The sequence below is a fragment of the Hemitrygon akajei genome, chromosome 23 (assembly GCF_048418815.1).
Source record: "Hemitrygon akajei chromosome 23, sHemAka1.3, whole genome shotgun sequence".
Taxonomy (NCBI): domain Eukaryota; kingdom Metazoa; phylum Chordata; class Chondrichthyes; order Myliobatiformes; family Dasyatidae; genus Hemitrygon; species Hemitrygon akajei.
In genome coordinates, this window is record NC_133146.1 from 36364325 (window position 1) to 36383267 (window position 18943).

The 18943-nt window shown below is 42.5% G+C and overlaps 1 protein-coding gene across 1 annotated transcript in view; it reads left to right on the forward strand.

Annotated features, from left to right (window-relative positions):
• Positions 1–12122, forward strand: part of LOC140715039 (5-hydroxytryptamine receptor 7) — a 40257-nt gene extending 28135 nt beyond the window's left edge. Inside the window, exon 2 of the mRNA XM_073026767.1 lies at positions 10333–12122. Coding sequence (XP_072882868.1) covers positions 10333–11086 — 754 coding nt within the window. The 3' untranslated portion in view covers positions 11087–12122. The remainder of the gene's footprint in view (positions 1–10332) is intronic.
• The last annotated feature ends 6821 nt before the right edge of the window (positions 12123–18943 follow it).

Below are 18943 nucleotides of genomic sequence, written 5' to 3' on the forward strand. Positions count from 1 at the left end.
CAAAAAATCTGAAATGCACAGGGACTTGGGAGTCCTCGAGCACAGCACCCTAAAGGTCAACTTGCAGGTAGAATCGATGGTGAGGAAGGCAAATGCAATGTTAGCATTCATCCAAGAGATCTAGAATACAGGAGTAAGGATGTAATGCTGAGGCTTGAGTATTGTGAACGATTTTGGGCTCCTCATCCGAGAAAAGATGAGCTGGCATTGGAGAGAGTTCAGAGGAGGTTCACAAGGATGATTCCGGGAATGAAGGGTTATCGTATGAGGAATGTTTGGTGGATCTGGATCTGTATTTGCTGGAATTTAGAAGGATGGGGGGGGGGGGGGGGATTTCATTGAAACCTTTTGAATGTTGAAAGCCCTAGACTGAGTAGACGTGGAAAGGATGTTTGCCATGGTGGGAGTCTAAGACAAAAGCACACAGCCTCAGGATAGAGGGGCATCCATTTCAAACAGAGATGCAGAGAAATTTCTTGAGCCAGATAGTGGTGAAATTGTGGAATCTGTCGCCACATGCAGCTGTGGAGGCCAGGTAGTTGGGTATATTTTAGGCAGAGATTAATAGGTTCTTGATTGGACACAGCATCAAAGGTTAAGGGGAGAAGGGCAGGGAGTGGGGCTGAGGAGGAGATAAAAGGATCAGCTATGACTGAATGGCGGAGCAGACTCGATGGGCTAGATGGCCTAATTCTGTTTCTCTGCCTTGTGGTCTAAAATCTAAAAGGGTGACAAGTACAGTACTGAAGGTGTTAGACTGAATGCATGTAGAATACAGAATAAAGTAGATGATCTTGTAGCACAGTTAGAGATGGCAGGTAAGGCAATTGCATTGCTGAGTAATAACTAAAAGCAGGCCATATTTGGGAGCTTAACATCCAACGATACACATTGAATCAAAAGAACAGGCAGGTAAGCAGAGGGGGTAGGATGGCTCTGTTAGTAAAAATTAAAATCAAACTCTTCGAAAGAGGTGGCATAGGATTGGAAGATGTAGAATCCTTGTGGGTAGAGTTAAGAAACTGCAAGGGTAAAAAGACCCTGATGGGAGTTATATACAGGCCTCCAAACAGTTGCCAGGATGTGGGATACAAATAACAATGGGAGATAGAAAAGGCTTGTAAAAAGACCAAGATTGCAAGAACAAGGATAGATTGGGAAAATTGGATTGGTGCTGTATCCCAAGAGAGGTAACTTGTAGAATGCCCATGAGATGTCTTTTAAGAGCAGTTTATGGTTGAGTCCACTAGGAGAGAGACAACTTTGGATTTCCTGTTCAGTACTGAACCAGATTTGATTAGGGAGACAGTAGTCATAATATAATAGAATTCACTTGCACTTTGAGAGGGAGAAGTTAAGCTGAGATGTCGGTATTACAGTGAAGTACAGGGCATTACAGAGGCATGAGAGAAGAGATGGCCAAATTTGATTGGAAGGTAGCAGGGATGACAGCAGAACAGCCATGGCTGGAATTTTTTGGAGCAATTCAGAGGGTGCAGGATAGATACATCCCAAAGAAGAATGTCACAACCGTATATTCTGCCATGCAGTCTACGTGCCCGCGCAGGTGGGCTTCGGAACAGCTTGGGCAATCACACTCATGTGTCTGCATATTCCAGCTAAGTAGTGGTTCATTCTGGTGGCACTTAACACCCTTCTTTAAGTTCTATACTTGTTGAGACTTGACCAAAAGCTCAGAAATGTTTATTGTTGCAATGTTTTTAAGTTACAAAACTTAACAGTTATGCTCCCTGCTTACCCTCATCCTTATCCGGGAAAGAAGATGACTGTTTTGATTGACACTGTAAAGGAACGGTATTAAATATTTAGTTATTGCTGCCATCAACAGTGTTGGCATTAACTTTCATTTTGAGTGTTTTAGTTAGCGGCCTCTTGTCCTGGTGTTTATTACTTTTATTTTTCCTCAAATTCTACAACAATTATTATTAACATCAGTGAACTATGGACACAATTTATTCTCTCTCTCTCTTATCTGCAACTGTGGCTGACAAGGGAAGTTAAAGAGAGAATAAAAGTAAAAGAGGGCTATTAGAAAGAAGCAAAAAATTGTGGGATGCAAGAGGATTAGGAAGCTTTTAAAAATCAACATCTGAAAAAGACATAAGCAGAGAAAAGCAGACGTATGAAGGCATGTTTGCCAATAATATAAAAGAGGATGCGAAAAGGTTTTTTTCAGATATATAAAGAATAAAGGAGCAGCAAGAGTGGATATTCGACCTGGAGAAGTTGTAATGGTGGTGGGGAGAACAAAGAAATGGTGAACAAACTTAATAAGCATTTTGCATCAGTCTTCACTGTGGAAGACACTAGCAGTAAGCCAGAAATTTGAAGGTACTGAGAGGAGAAGGAGGCAGGAAGAGTAAGTGCAGTTGCTGTTACTAAGGAGAAGGTGCTTGTGGAAGCTGGCAGGTCTGAAGGTAGAGAAGTCACCTGGACAAGATGGACCATAGCCCAGGTTTCAGAAAGAGTTCACTGAAGATGTTGTTCAGGCATTAGTAGTGATCTTTCAAGAATCGCATTTTGGAATGGTTCCAGAGGATTAGAAAATTGCTAATGTCAGTCTAATCTTTAAGAACAGAAGGAAGGAAATTATAAGCCAGTTAGCTTGACTTCAGTGGTTGGGAGATGTTGGAGTCCAGAATTAAAGATGAGAATTTGGGAATCTTGGAGGCACATGTTAAAATAGACTAAAGTCAACACGGAACACACACAAAATGCTGGTGGAACGCAGCGGGCCAGAAGGAGAAATCTTGCCTGACAAATTTGTTGGAATTCTTTGAAGGAATAACATGCAGGATACAAAGTCAGTTGATGTTGTTTACTTGGATTTTCAGAATGCCTTTGACAAGGTGCTGCACACGAAGCTGCTCAGCAAGAGTCCACAGTATTACAGGAGAGATACGAGCATAGATCCACTGATTGACAGGAGGCAAAGAGTGGGAATAAAAGGGGCCTCTTCTGATTGGCTGCTGGTAACTAGTGGCATTCTGCAGAGGTCAGTGTTAGGACAACTTCTTTTCCCGTTATTGGTCAATGATTTAATGGCATTATGGGCTATTTTGCTGACAATACAAAGATGGTTGGAGGGGCAGGTAGTATTGAGGAAGCACGAAGTCTTCAGAAGGACATAGAAATTAGGAGAATGGGCAAGAAGGTGACAGATAGAATATAGTGTAGGGAAATATGTATAATGCACTTTTATAGAAGGAATAAAGACATAGACTATTTTCTAAGTGGGGAGAAAATTTAAGAATCAGAGTTGCAAAGGAAATTGGGAGTCCTTGTGCAGGATTTCCTGAAGGTTAACTTGTAGGTTGAGTTGGTGGTAAGGAAGGCAAATGCAATGGTAGCATTCACTTTGAGAGGATGTAATGCTGAGTCTTTATAAGGCATTAGTCAGATTGCACATGGAGTATGCTGAGCAATTATGAGCCCCTTATCGAAGAAGGGACGTGCTGGCATTGGACACGGTCCAGAAGATGTTCATGAGAATGATTGTGGAATGCAAGTGTTAATATATGAGGAAGAGTTGATTACTCTGGGCCTGTACTCACTGGAGTTTAGAAGGATGATGAGGGAACTCATTGAAGCCTATTGAATATTGAAAGGGCAAAAAAAGTGGATGTGGCGAGGATATTTCCTTTAGTTGGTGAGGGTGGGGCCAGAGGACACAACCTCAGAATAGAAGGACATCCAGTTAGAACAGAAATGAGGAGGAATGTGTTTAGCCTGAGTGGAGTGAATCTGTAGAATTCATTGCACAAACGTCCATGGAGAACAAGTCTTTGGGTACATTTAAAGCAGATGCTGATTAGTCAGGACATCGAAGGTTACGGGGAGAAGGCAAGAGGATGGGGCTGAGAGAGATAATGAATCAACCATGTTGGAATGGCAGAGCAAACTTGATGGGCCAAATAACCTAATTCTGCTCCAATAATCATATGGTTTTATAAAAAGCAATTAATCTGGATGAAGTCCATTCATGATCATTTCCAGACAAAATTATGTCCTTTGAAAAACTGGCCAGCACACTTCTGTTTGAAATATGTCATAAACCCTTAGAAGATTTCTTAGCCTTCTTTGTGTTCCAAATGTTATTGTGAGCCAAGAATTGCATTTTTGTCTTTTATCAACCTAATATAGAGTATCTTTTTGGGATGCAGTCTATGGCCATTGCGGACTCATAGTACAACCAGGGGTACACAAGCACTCGCAAAATGCTCGAGGAATACACCAAGCAGTAGCAAACCATTTAAAGGGGCATTCTGCTCTTGTCTGCACACCAGACTAGTCAGCTTTAGAGCTAACACAGGCTGCTAAAGCAATGTTTACGTTTTGAGCTACAAGTAAGTTACAATGAACGTTTTCTGCAACATTTCGCTGCAGAGATACTCACGTAATATTGCCCAAGTGGTGAAAATGCTACCAGCAACCCATTGCAGGCAGTGCTGTTGTGGCATTACAGTAATTACCCCTTTAGAGGGTGTTGGAGATGTCAAAGCAGGTAGTGAATTCCTGTTCATCTGCAGAAAACATTTTCCCAGAAAATCTACAAAGATGCCACAGCATATCTGGTCTAGAACTTGGCTACTCAGTTTGAGTCTGACTTAGTTGCATGCAGCTATCAGATTAGGCAATAAATTGATTGTAAGTTCCTGGGTTGCAGTGAGTTCAGGCCTCTTTACAAATAAGTATACTAAGGCTCAGTAGTTGACCCTGTCTACACAACTCAAGCCTGATGGGACTGGATTGCAAAGTGTTGAATTTAGGTCATGTCTGATATTGAACAAGGCATGTCCTTGAGTTCAAGGATGGATCAGATTGGCTGTAATTGGGTCAGGTTTGATTCAGATTTTAATTTTACAGTCAAACCTGGATAGATCTCCAAACTGGTCCTCTCTAATGAGTAATATCTCCACAGCTCAGATTTCCATGTCTGTCATCACAGTGTTGTAACATGTTTTGGAAAAACCTAACATTAATGTAGACTGCTCTCTCTGCAGAGATCAAGGTCCCCCTAGAACATTAACTTCCTCATCAAACATGCAACATAAAACATAGAATACAGAACTAATCAACAAAGTACAGTATTCCACCAAACGTTTAATGTATACAAAGATCGCCCTAACCCTTCTCTCCCAAATACCATGTAGCTATCTAAATAAATGTCTCTAATGATTCTGCCTCTACCACCACCTCCAGTAGTGTGTTCCAGGCACTTCTCACTCTCTATGTAAAAAAACTGCCCCACATATTACCCCTATACTTCCTTCCAATCACCTTAATTTATGCTCTTCTATTAGCCATTGCTACCTAGGGATAAAGGTATTGCCTATCCACTCAATCCATGCCTCTTATCATCTATCTAGTCACGTCTCATCCCCCTTCACTCCAAAGAGAAAAGCTCTATTTCGCTCAGCCTTTCCTAAGACATGCTGCCTAATTCAGGCGGCATCATGGTAAATCTCCTCTGCACCCTCTCTAAAACTTCCATCCCATAATGAGGTGACCAAAATTGAACACAATACTCGAAGTGTGGTCTAACCAGAGGTTTACTGAGCTGCTCTTGATCTCCACACTACTAAGAATCCTGACATTGACCTTGCACTCAGTCTTCAAGTTTGACTTTTCAAAGTGTATCATTTCATGCATCGAGTTTGCCCATAATGACGCCTGTTGAATATCTGGGGTAGTTTCATCAATGAGAAGTATTCAGGTTTGGACCAGCAGAAGGTTATCTTGAATGGCATGTTTCTGGGAAGTGTTCATCCAAAGGGATTTGGAACTGGCCAAGTGTTAAGGAATGGATCATGGAGGCAAGGTCTAGCTTCCGCTTCCTTGACTGGTCACACCAATTTACAGTCCTATCACGGGCAAGCCGCAGAATCATTGTGGATGACATCACTTTTATGGAGGATGAGATACCAAAGCCTCCAGCAGACGAGTCACACCCAACATTAAATGTATGGGATGTACAAAGTGAATGGTGCTGGGGGATGAGCTGGATATGGACTCAGAACCTGAAAGACATGTAACATAGAATGAAGAGTGATTTATGGTGGTAGAGAGCAGCACCAAGATCCTCATTTTCCAGCAGCAAACACGGCCCTGCATCAGAACAGGAGAAGAAGGGGGAAGATGCCTGAATAAGAAATGGTGCTGGGAGGATAGAGTGAAGGTAGCTGTGCAAGGAGTAGGGAAGATGAGGGTGAGGGCACATCAATGGTGGTTGAAGCAAACTCTGTTCTCTGAATAAGATGGACACCTCAGGTGTTATAGAATGGAAAAGCTAACTAGCGGAGTGGTGTCGCAGCAACAACCTTGCACTCAACAACAGTAAGACGAAAAAGCTGATTGTGGACTTCAGGAAGGGTAAGACAAAGGAACACATACCAATCCTCACAGAGGGATCAGAAGTGGAGAGAGCGAGCAGTTTTAAGTTCCTGGGTGTCATGATCTCGGAGGACCTAACCTGGTCCCAATATATCGATGCAGTTATAAAGAAGGCAAGACAGCAACTGTACTTCATTAGGAGTTCAAAGAGATTTGGTATGTCAACAAATACACTCAAAAACTTCTATAGGTGTACCATGGGGAGCATTCTGATAGGCTGCATCACTGTCTGGTATGGGGAGGGACTATTGCACAGGACCGAAAGAAGCTGCAGAGGGTGGTAAATTTAGTCAGCTCCATCTACTAGCCTACAGAGTACCCAGGACATCTTCAAGGAGCAATGTCTCAGAAAGGCAGTGTCCATTTTTAAGGACCTGCAGCACCCTGGGCTTTTCTCACTGTTACCATCAGGTAGGAGGTACAGAAGCCTGAAGGCACACACTCAGCGATTTAAGAACAGCTTCTTCCCCTCTGTCATCTGATTCCTAAATGGACATTGAATCCGTGAACATACCTTACTTTTTAAATATATATTATTTCTGCTTTTTTGCATGATTTTTAATCTATTCAATATATATAGGCTGCAACTTATTTATTTATTTATTTATTTATTTACTTACTTACTTACTTACTACTTTCCTCTTCTTCTATATTATATATTGCATTGAAGTGCTGCTGCTAGGTTAACAAATTTCACTTCACATGCTGGTGATAATAAACCTGATTCAGATTCTTAGCTCATCCTGAGGACAGATGCGATGGAGATGGAGGAAATGATAAAAGTGAATGGTGTTTTTGCAAGTGACGCGGTGGGAAGTGATATAGTCAAGAGTCAAGATAGCTGAGAGAGTCAGTAGGTTTATAAAAGATATCAGTCGATGGTGCGTCTCCAAAGATGGAGACAGAGAGATCAGGAAAGGGGAGAGAGGTGTCAGAGAGAGACACATAAATTTGATGAAACACACACAAAATGCTGGTGGAACGCAGCAGGCCAGGCAGCATCTATAGGAAGAAGCATTGTCGACGTTTCGGGCCGAGACCCTTCGTCAGGACTAACTGAAAGGAATGATAGTAAGAGATTTGAAAGTAGGAGGGGGACGGGGAAATGTGAAATGATAGGAGACCGGAGGGGGTGGGGTGAGTATGAGAGCCAGAAAGGTGACCGGCAAAAGGGATACAGAGCTGGAGAAGGGAAAGGATCATGGGACGGGAGGCCTCAGGAGAAAGAAAGGGGGAGGGGAGCACCAGAGGGTAATGGAGAACAGGCAGAGTGAGAGAAAAAAAGGAGGAGGGGGAAAAAACTAAATATATCAGGGATGGGGTAAGAAGGGGAGGAGGGGCATTAACAGAAGTTAGAGAAGTCAATGTTCATGCCATCAGGTTGGAGGCTACCCAGACAGTATATAAGGTGTTGTTCCTCCAACCTGAGTGTGGCTTCATCTTGACAGTAGAGGAGGCCATGGATAGACATATCAGAACATGGAATTAAAATATGTGGCCACTGGGAGATCCTGCTTTCTCTGGCAGACAGAGCGTAGGTGTACAGCGAAATGGTCTCCCAGTCTGTGTCGGGTCTCACCAATATATAAAAGGCCACACCGGGAGCACCGGATGCAGTATACCACACCAGCCGACTCACAGGTGAAGTGTCACCTCACCTGGAAGGAATGTCTGGGGCCCTGAATGGTAGTGAGGGAGGAAGTGTAAGGACAGGTGTAGCACTTGTTCCGCTTACAAGGATAAGTGCCAGGAGGGAGATCGGTGGGAAGGGATGGGGGGTACGAATGAACAAGGGTGTTGCGTAGGGAGCGACCCCTGCGGAAAGCAGAAAGGGGGGGAGGGAAAGATGTGCTTGGTAGTGAGATCCCGTTGGAGGTGGCGGATGTTACGGAGAATTGTACATTGGACCTGGAGGCTGGTGTGGTGGTAGGTGAGGACAAGGGGAACCCTATCCCGAGTGGGGTGGTGGGCGGATGGGGTGAGGGCAGATGTGCTGGAAATGGGAGAGATGTGTTTGAGAGCAGAGTTGATGGTAGAAGAAGGGAAGCCCCTTTGTTTAAAAAAGGAAGACATCTCCCTCGTACTGGAATGAAAAGCCTCATCCTGAGAGCAGATGCATTGGAGAGGGTGTTATTGCAAGAAGGGGATGGCAATTTTACAAGAGACAGGGTGGGAAGAGGAATAATCCAGGTAGCTGTAAGAATCTGTAGGCTTATATTAGATATCAGTAGATAAGCCGTCTCCAGAGATGGAGACAGAAAGATCAAGAAAGTGGCGGGAGGTGTCGGAGTTGGACCAGGTAGATTTGAGGGCTGGGTGAAAGTTGGAGGCAAATTTAATGAAGTCAACGAGCTCAGCATGTGTGCAAGAGGCAGCGCCAATGCAGTCGTCGATGTAGCGAAGGAAATGAGGGGGCAGATACCCGTATAGGCTTGGAAAATGGACTGTTCCACAAAGCCAACAGAAAGGCAGGCATAACTGGGACCCATGCGGGTGCCCATGGCTACACCTTTGGTTTGGAGAAAGTGGGAGGAGCCAAAGGAGAAATTATTGAGAGTAAGAACTAATTCCGCTAGACGGAGGGAAGTGGCGGTAGAGGGGAATTGGTTAGGTCTGGAATCCAAAAAGAAGCGAAGAGCTTTAAGACCATCCTGGTGGGAGATGGAGGTATATAGGGACTGGACGTCCATGGTGAAAATAAGGCGGTGGGGGCCAGGGAACTTAAAATCATTGAAAAAATTCAAAGCATGAGAAGTGTCATGAACATAGGTGGGAAGAGATTGAACAAGGGGGGATAAAACAGTGTCAAGGTATGCAGAAAAGAGTTTGGTGGGGCAGGAGCAAGCTGAGTCAATGGGTCTACCTGGACACTTAGGTTTGTGGATCTTGGGTAGGAGGTAGAAACGGGAAGTGCGGGGTGTGGGAACTATGAGGTTGGTGGCAGTGGATGGGAGACCCCCAGAGCTGATAAGGTTGGTGATGGTATGGGAGGCAGTAGCCTGGTGCTCTTTAGTGGGGTCATGATCAAGAGGTAAGTAAGAGGAGGTATCAGAGATTAGTCACTGTGCCTCGGTCAGGTAGAGGTCAGTATGCCAGACTACAACAGCGCCCCCCTTATCAATGGGTTTTATAGTGAGGTTGGGATTGGTGCGGAGAAAGTGGAGAGCAGAGCGATCGGAAGGAGTGAGATTGGAATTGGAACACGGTGTGGTGAAGTCGAGACAGTTGATGTCCCGTCGGCAATTGATGGCAGGGTGGAGGGTGGAGGCAAAGTTGATGAAATTGATGAGCTCAGCATGGGTGCAGGAAGCAGCACCAATGCAGTGGTTGATGTTGAATAGAGAGAGTTGGAGAAAATGTTACCAAATGTAGGCTTGGAACATGGACTGTTCCATTTTATCATTCTTGAATTGGATTTTTTAAAATGTTTGTCATGTGCACTGAAATACATTGAAAAGCTTGTCTTGCATACTGTTCATAGAGATCAAATCGTTACACAATAATGGTTTATCATTGTCTCTTTAAAGATATTTGCTATGAAAAACTTTGATCCTGCTTTGTTGTTATATTGGTTATATTATTTTGCATTGCTGTGTATATAACTTTATGTTTCATGCCTGTTTTATTTGGCAACTATATCTATGAAGTGCATTGGCAGTGTTCGCCAACTGCTGTTGCAATACATTCACAGTTTCCTCAGTATATACAAATAGTTGAGACCCTTAGGTGACACCTGATTTATTTGATAGATTTTTATGAGCAAAACTGATTTGGATTAATTGCATATTATTTTCAGACTGTCTGAAAGCATGCCACATCCATGAAAGGTAATTGCTGTTCTAATGCCAGAAACACAGTAGACAAAGTGTACGTCAGATGAATGGGCTTTGCCAATCACCGATTTTCTTTTTATTGCAGGTATTTAGGAATAACAAGACCATTGACGTATCCAGTCAGACAGAGTGGGAAAGGCATGGCCAAAATGATCCTTTGCGTATGGCTTCTGGCTGCATCTGTCACACTACCACCTCTCTTCGGCTGGGCCAAGAATATCAACGATGACAAGGTTTGCCTGATCAGCCAAGACTTTGGTTACACCATTTACTCTACGGCAGTGGCATTCTATATTCCCATGTCAGTCATGCTTCTCATGTATCACCAGATTTTCAAGGCCGCCAAGAAGTGTGCTGCCAAGCACACCTTTACTGGATTCCCTCGGCCTGGAGATATGAACATGGTTGAGGCAGATCACAGAGGGTTTAAGCCACGCAAAGAGTCAGAGGAATGTACTAACTTTACCCGTCTTCTCAAAAATGAGCGTAAGAACATGTCAATCTTCAAAAGGGAACAGAAAGCCGCGACCACTCTTGGCATTGTAGTTGGAGCATTCACCTTATGTTGGTTACCATTCTTCATACTTTCCACAGCAAGACCTTTTATCTGTGGCACCAAGTGCAGCTGTATACCATTTTGGTTGGAAAGAACGATCTTGTGGTTTGGATATGCAAATTCACTCCTAAATCCTTTTATATATGCGTTATTCAACCGGGACCTGCGGACAACCTATCACAATCTGTTGAGGTGCAGATACAGGAATATTAATCGTAAGCTCTCTGCTGCAGGCATGCACGAGGCTCTGAAGCTAGCAGAGAGACCAGAACTGGTACTGTAGGCAGAGTATGCTCTCTGAAACAGAAATACCTCAGGAAGAAAAGAATTCTCTTTGAAAACTATTGTTGCTGTAAAATGGGCTCTTACGCTGGAAATACCTTATTCTTCAGATATCCTTCATGCATCAGGGACACTGGACTGCATCTACAAACAGTTCAGATGAGTACAGGTGGCAGTGGGACATACAGGCTCCTTCCCTTTGATGCTTTGGTACCTTTTTGTATGCATGTTGTGAAGTGGATTATCTCAGCAAACTGGAGTTTAGGATGTCAAAGATCACCATGCATTTTGGAAATATTGCTGGGTAGAGTACACTCTTATTGGCACTTGGCATTGCTTATATTAACATTTCTCCTGGGTCTTCAAAACACTTTTTATCACAATGCATAACCTTTCCTTGTGATGCTTCCATCCAAACCCCCAACCCACTTTTCCCCTAATCTGCACCGCTGCCAACCTACCCCATCCCTTTTAATCTACTGGGATAATGTGCAAAAGAGACCATCAGATTTCTTCAACAAGAACATTTGCTAAATGCCAAGAAAATACATTGGGTTTCTCACTGCTTCTATTGGCTTCCCACACTGACATTTGAATCTAAGTAGTCCCCTCAGTTTGGCACACTGTTTACAGAACTGAAAGCATACAGGTCCACGTGGACATATGGATTAGGAACCAAACTTTACGTGAATTTTTGTCCTTTTGTCACAGAAGGTCACAGGATTTCCACAGCTGTGTCAGCTCTTCATCCCTTTATTTTGAAAAGTGACAATTACCCAATTCCTGGTGTCTGACCACATCTTTTCCTAGTTTAGAAGCCAGCAAAAGAACAAGTTCAGTTTTCATTTCTTTGCTTCCTATCACAAACTCAAGTCATGTTAAGGTGCTTCACCACCAGTGGGATAACTTTTTGAAGTATTCCCATTGTTACACTGATGTCAATTTTCACCCATCAGGTTCACACATACAATAAAATTATAATCATAAGACAGTCCAGAGCAACACATACAAAATTCTGGAGGAACTCAGCATATCAGGCAGCATTTATGGAAATAAATAAACAGTTGATATTTCAAGCTGAGACTCTTTATCAGGACTGGAAACAAAGGGGTACGAGGCCATAATGTAAATTATAATGTTTAAATGATCTAATTTTTAAACAGTTAAAGATTGTAAACAATGGCACTGAAAACTGAGGAACTGACGCAAGATTATTTTGAAAAAAATGTGGAGTAAAGAGTTGTGGAGGTACTGGGACCATCCATTAGCAGACAACAGGACGTTCTTCAAAATTCAATCCCTCGTCCAAATGATTAGGGCCTTGCCACTTTGGAGAGGAAATACAGTATAATAGTCAGGTAACTGCATACTAAACATGCTGTAACAAATAGACTTGTGATTACAAGAGGTTCTTGAGAGAAGCTAAATAATCTATTGCAACACACATGAAATGCTGGAGAAACTTAGTTTCTACAGAAATGAATAAACAGTCGATATTTTGAGCTGAGTCCAAAACGTCAACTGTTTATTTATTTCCAAGAATGCTGTCTGACCTGCTGAGTTCCTCCAGTATTTTATGTATGGTGCTTTGGATTCCTAGTGTCTGTAGAATTTCTTGTGTAAATAATCTTTTTCCTACTGAGCCACCAAAGGCTGTAAAATGTTGCAACAGACCCACAGCTCGTCAACAGATGAAATGCGCCAATCATATATTTCTAATACTGATCCATTATTTGTTTAATTGTTATTGCAAGATTCAATGCCAGTGGAAATGAAAATCAAAAACAAAGATGCATGACAAGCATCTGAATTGACTTTACCCACGTGCATTTCTATTGTCAATTACCCAAGTAGTGCCCTTGCACACTTCAAGAGGAGCTGAGCATCCTTAAGATAACTGGAAGTTGGTCAGTTTGGGGGGCAGAGCACAGGAAAGTTGTCTCCAACTTCATATCCTGCAGAAGACCAGCTGGTACCTAGTTACCTCAGCCGAAACCTGTTCAGCTGAACGGGTCTCCCCAGGGCACTTCATTGAGGGATGGGTTGAACATCATTCAGAGAAGATCCTGAGAAAATAGAATTGATTTAAAAATTTTCTTTGTGGGAAGAAGCCATAGGCTGTGGAGAATGGCCCGAGTACATACCCTGAGAACTGGAGATCAAGTGCTTTATATTGACAGAAGGTAGATGCCGAAATGTTAAGGAATCCATCCACTTGTTCTGGCTCTCACTATTGTTCCCAGTATTGTGGTACCCTGACCCTGTCAAGCTGTTCTACCATACTGGGCTCACAGTCAATTCTGTCTGGTATATCATGACTTTGACACCCCAAATTGACCACCCTCTTTCTGTAGTCAATCAAAAACTAGTTCCATGATAGCCCAGCCTAATCACTGAGGACCCTGTACTAATCCTACCTTCTGCTCTTCCCTTCTTCATCACCCAAGGCATCTCTCCACAGAGATCATCCTCACATTCTCTGTGCATGACCTGTGGCTATCAACTGTGAACTACCCGACAAATTTAGGTCAGCAATGTCTTATGAAAGTAAGGCCTGTGCAGAACCCATGGACAGAATTAACTCTAAGGTAACTGGGAGCTGGAGTGGGCCTATTGGCACCTGAATAGAGCACACCTGCTGATACCATTTTAAATGGATTTGGAGCCAAATATCCAAGGCCTGGTGAAATGCACCTGAAGTGGACAGGTTTGACAATGGGATCATCTGGGAGTGCAAAGATGGAGCTGGGAAATTCAGATTATTTCTGTGGAAATGTGAGAAACAGGGTCTAACCTTTGGATGTGGCTGATACCTTATTTGTGCCCAAGTTACAACCCGCCCCAGTGGGCTGAATGACATCCTCTGTCCTCAGACACTCATCAGGTCTTCCCTCATCTCCATGAGCCACTCTATGAAGGTGCTGACTGTAGTATCCTAACTCTGCAGAAACTGCCAGAGATCTCATGTTATTCATTAGCTGGGTCCTTCAGCACAAAATGCACAGGCAATCTCTGTATAAAAACTTACAACAACCTCAGGCACACTGGAGAATTGAGGAGCACTTACACAAAGTCTAAACTTCCCAAAGCTCTTTAATATCATTTTTTAAAGTAATAGTTACTCCAACAATGTAAGGAATGGGGCAGCCATTTTCACTTATTGGGGTTTCACAAACAGTAGTGAACAGAAAGAATCATTTTCTTTATGCACTTATCAAATCAGTTTGGCCTGAACAAAAGTTTTTTTTAAGTGCTGGATCATAAGGTAGGTGAGGAAATGTACGAGTGAATTTCAGAAGTGATGTGAGTTCATCAACCTGAAGCATTAACTCAAGGGTTCCCATCCTTTTTTTATGCCATAGACCAATACCATTAAGCAAGGATTCTGCGGACCCTGCATTAACTGTTTCTCTCTCCACAGGTGCTGCCTGATCTGCTGAGTATTTCTAGAATTCCCTGTTTAAATTTTGGGTTTAATACTGTTGAGGCTATCAGAGCATTTTTTTTGTTTACTGTGTTGTTTTGTATGAACCACTTTGCATTTACATTCAAACAAACGTTCTCCTGTTCCTGAATCGAAACTTGACACAGTCAAGTTACTCCATGTACTGTTCAAACCTCTGGACTGTGGAATGTAAAGCTTGTCTCTCATCAGTTTTTCAGCACTTTAAAAAGCTTTCCAGACCAACTTCTAAGCTTCTCAAGGGGCCCACTAGTTGTCTGTATTATTAGTTGAGCTTGCAATGCCAGTGAAGTGCTTGCTGGAGTTGTGGATCAACCTTAATCGATTTGGCGTTGGGAGAGTTTGGTTCTTAAGACTCAAGTTGAAGTTTCTTCTTGATCTTAAATCTTCAGTTTATTGATCAATTAACTAAAAATCTTAAGTTCTGACATGGAGATGTGTACAGACTCTTTGTCTTAATTACAGAAGTGCTCGGTGATTCTAGAAAGAGAACCCTACAATGAAAGAACCCTTAACAATGTCTAGGTTTCAGTTTCAAGTAAGGGGCATTATTCAACCATTTCACTGATTGAGAAGCAGGTCAGGAGGCCAGTTCAAATTATTCCACTCATTCAATAGATCTTACTTTGGTTCTGCTTAATTAGAGTTCAGTTAACAGTATCTGCAAAGAACTGTCAACACACTGACTGAACAATAAGTTTAATGTCCAGCTTATTCACATACAATGGCTTTGAAAAATTCCAAAGTTCATAAGTTCAAAGTACTCTGAGATTCATTTTCTTGCAACTATTCACAGTTGAATAAAGAAATACAGTTGAATCAATGAAAAACTACACGCAAAATCAAGACTACCAAACAACCAATGTGAAAAACAAGACAAATTGTGCAAATACATAAAACAAATAATAATAATAAATAACACTGATAATATGAGTTGTAGAGTCCTTGAAAATGAACGCATAAGCTGTAAAGTCTGGTTGGAATTTTATTGTTCTCTGGTATTATGTTAAGTGCTTAGTTTTGTAAGTGAGTCTTGGATGAAGGTGTTGTGTGTACATTGCAGGCTTTAGCTCTTTCACCAAATAACTTCTAATGGTGCTAAATTATGATCCTACCTCTCCTTCTCCTCCAAATTCCAAGAAGGTTTGTCTGGTTTGGTTAGGAGTCTGAGCATGTCAATTCTGTGTGGAATTAAATAGTCATCTCTGTGCAATTGCCTGGGAAATTATTTTGATAGAATGGTGAAAACAGGTGCCAAATAATTTCAGCACTAGTATAGCAGGCATCGTGAGCATCCATGTTCAGAGAATATTTTTGGTCCTAATTGTTATAATTTGAACTTGCCTGGGCTTGGAGAAAGATTATTGCAGGCTTAAAATTAAATGGATGATAAGAATAATTGTTTTTCTGGAATATTCCCATGTGATCTTTAGCTCATATGGAGAACTGAGCAGGTAATAGATAGGAGCTACAGGGAAGTAGTCACCCCTAAGTTGCAGGAGGCAGGAAAATGGGTGACTGTCAGGAGAGGGAAGGGAAATGGGCAGCTAGTGCAGAGTACCCCTGTGACCGTCCCCTTCAATAGACAGTATACTACTTTGGATACTGCCAAGGGGACGATCTGATGAGGCTGGGCAGCCGCATTGACCAGGTCTCTGGCGCTGAGTCTGATGCTGTGGCTCAGAAGAGGACGGCAGTAGTGAGAGGGGAATCTATAGTTAGAGAAGTAGACACAAAATTCTGTGGATGCGATAGAGACCCCAGATGATATGTTGCCTCCAAGGTGCCAGGGTCAGAGACATCTCAGATTGGGTCCATGATATTCTAAAGGCAGAGGGTGAGCAGCCAGAAGTCCTGGTGCATATTGACACCGCTGTCATAGGTAGGAAGAGTGAGGAGGTCCTGAAGAGAGAACTTAGGGAGCTAGGTAGAAAGCTGAAAAGTCCAAGATGGCAGTCGTTGGATTACTACCTATGCCACATGCTAGTGAGGTTAAGAATAGGATGATTTAGCAGATGACTGCAAGGCTGAGACGCTGATGCAGGAGGCAAGGTTTTAGATTTCTGAATCATTGGTATCTCTTCTGGGGAATGTATGACCTGTACAAATGGAAAGATTACACCTGAACCCAAAAGGGACCAATGTCCTTGCGGGCCGGTGTGCTAGAGCTGTTGGAGAGGGTTTGAACTAATTCGGCAAGGGGATGGGAACCAGAGTGATGGGGCTGATATGGAGACTATAAGGAAAGACAGGCAGATGATGACAAAATTACAGTCAGTGGGATGAGTTGCAGTGCAGAAGAGGGAAAAAATCAGTATGAGTTTTGGATACAGGACTGAAGGTGTTATATTTGAATGCACTTTACATGGAAGAAAGGAAATGATCTTGTAGCGTAGTTAGAGATTGGCCGAAATGGCGTTGTGGACAGGCAGTTAGGCAAAGGAGATGTGGCGGCTCAGTTGGTAAAACGTTAAAACAAATACTTAGAAAGAGATGACACAGGATTGGAAGATATAGAATCGTTGTGGGTAGAGTTAAGAAACTGCAAGGCTAAAAAGACCCAGGTAGGAATTATATACAGGCCTCTGAACAGTAGCCAAGATGTAGGCTAAAATTACAAACAGAAAAAGCTTGTCAAAAGGGCAATGTTATGATAGTCATAGAGGACTGGAAGAGTACATTAGCAAGGATGACAGCACAGCAGCAATGGGTGGAATTTCTGGGAGCAATTTGGAAGATCCGGGATAGATACATTCCAAAGAAGAAGAAGTATTCTAAAGGCAGGATGACACAACCATGGGTGCCAAGAGAAGTCAAAGGTAGCATTAAAACAAAATAGAGGGTATAAAATAGAGCAAAAGAATTAGTGAGAACTTAGAGGATTGGGAAACTTTTAAAAACCAACAGAAGACAACTAAAAAAGCCAAAGCGTCAGCTATCCAACAATATCAAAGAAGCTTCCGAAAGTTTTTTCATATATGTAAAGTTTAAAAGAGAGTCAAGAGTAGATATTGAACCGCTGGAAAAAGATACTGGTGAGGTAGTAGTGGGAGACAAGGAAATGGCAGACAAACTAAGTAAGTATTTTGCATCACACTAGCAGTGCAAGACACTAGCAGTGTGCTGGAGGATCTAGAGTGTCAGAGGGCAGAAGAGAGTGCAGTGAGTGCAGTTGCTATTACTAGGGAGAAGGTGCTGAGGAAGCTGAAAGCGCCAATGGTAGATAAGTCATCTCAACCAGATGGTGTACACCACAGAGTTCTGAAAGAGGTGGTTTAAGAGATTGTGGCGGCATTAGGAATAATCTTTCAAGAATCACTTGATTTTGGGATGGTTCTGGAGGACTGGAAAATTGCAAGTGTCACTATATGTTTCTAGAAGGGAGGAAGGCATAAGAAAGGAAATTATAGCCTGATCTCAGTGGTTGGGAAGGTGTTGGTGAGGTTTTGGGGTGCTTGCAGGCACATGGTAAAACAGGCCAAAGTCAGCATGGTTTCCTTAATGAAAAATCTTGCCTGACAAATCCGGTTAGAATTATTTCAGGAAATATCAAGCAGGATAGACAAGGGAGAAAATAGGTGAATGTTGTGTATTTGGATTTTTCAGAATGTCCCATACGTGAGGCTGCTTAATAAGATAAGAGTCCATGGTATTACAGGAAATATACTAGCATGGATAGAGCATTGGCTGTTTGGCAGGAAACAAACAGTGGGAATGAGGGAGCTTTCTGATTGGATGACTGTGATTAGTGGTGTCTTGCAGGGATCGGTGTTAGGACCTCTTCTTTCAACGTTGTGTGTGAATGATTTGGATGAAGGAATTGTTGGCTTTGTGGCCAAGTTTTCAGATGGTATGAATATAGGTGGAGGGGCAGGTAGTGCTGAGGAAGCAGAGAGCTTGCAGAAGGACAGATTAGGAGAATGGACAAAGAAGTGTCAATTGGAATACAGTGTGAGGAAATGCATGGTCTTGCACTTTGGTAGAAGGAGTAAAAGCATAAACTATTTTCTAAATGAGGAGAAAGTACAAAAACTGAGGTGCAAGGGGACTTCGGTATCCTTGTGTTGGATTCTCTAAAGGTTAAATTGCAGGTTGAGTCTGCGGTGAGAAAGCCAAATGCAATGTTAGCATTCATTTCAAGAAGACTAGAATATAAAAGCAAGGATATAATACTGAGGCTTTACATTGCACTGGTGAGCACACTCTTGGAGTATCGTGAACAGTTTTGGATCCCTTATTTAAGAAAGGATGTGCTGACATTGGAGAGGATTCAGAGGAAGATCTGAGAATGATGTATGAGGAACGATTGATGGCTCTGGACCTTTTACTTTCTGGAATTTAAAATCTCATTGAAACAAATTGAACACTGAAAGGCCTGGATAAAGTGAATGTGGA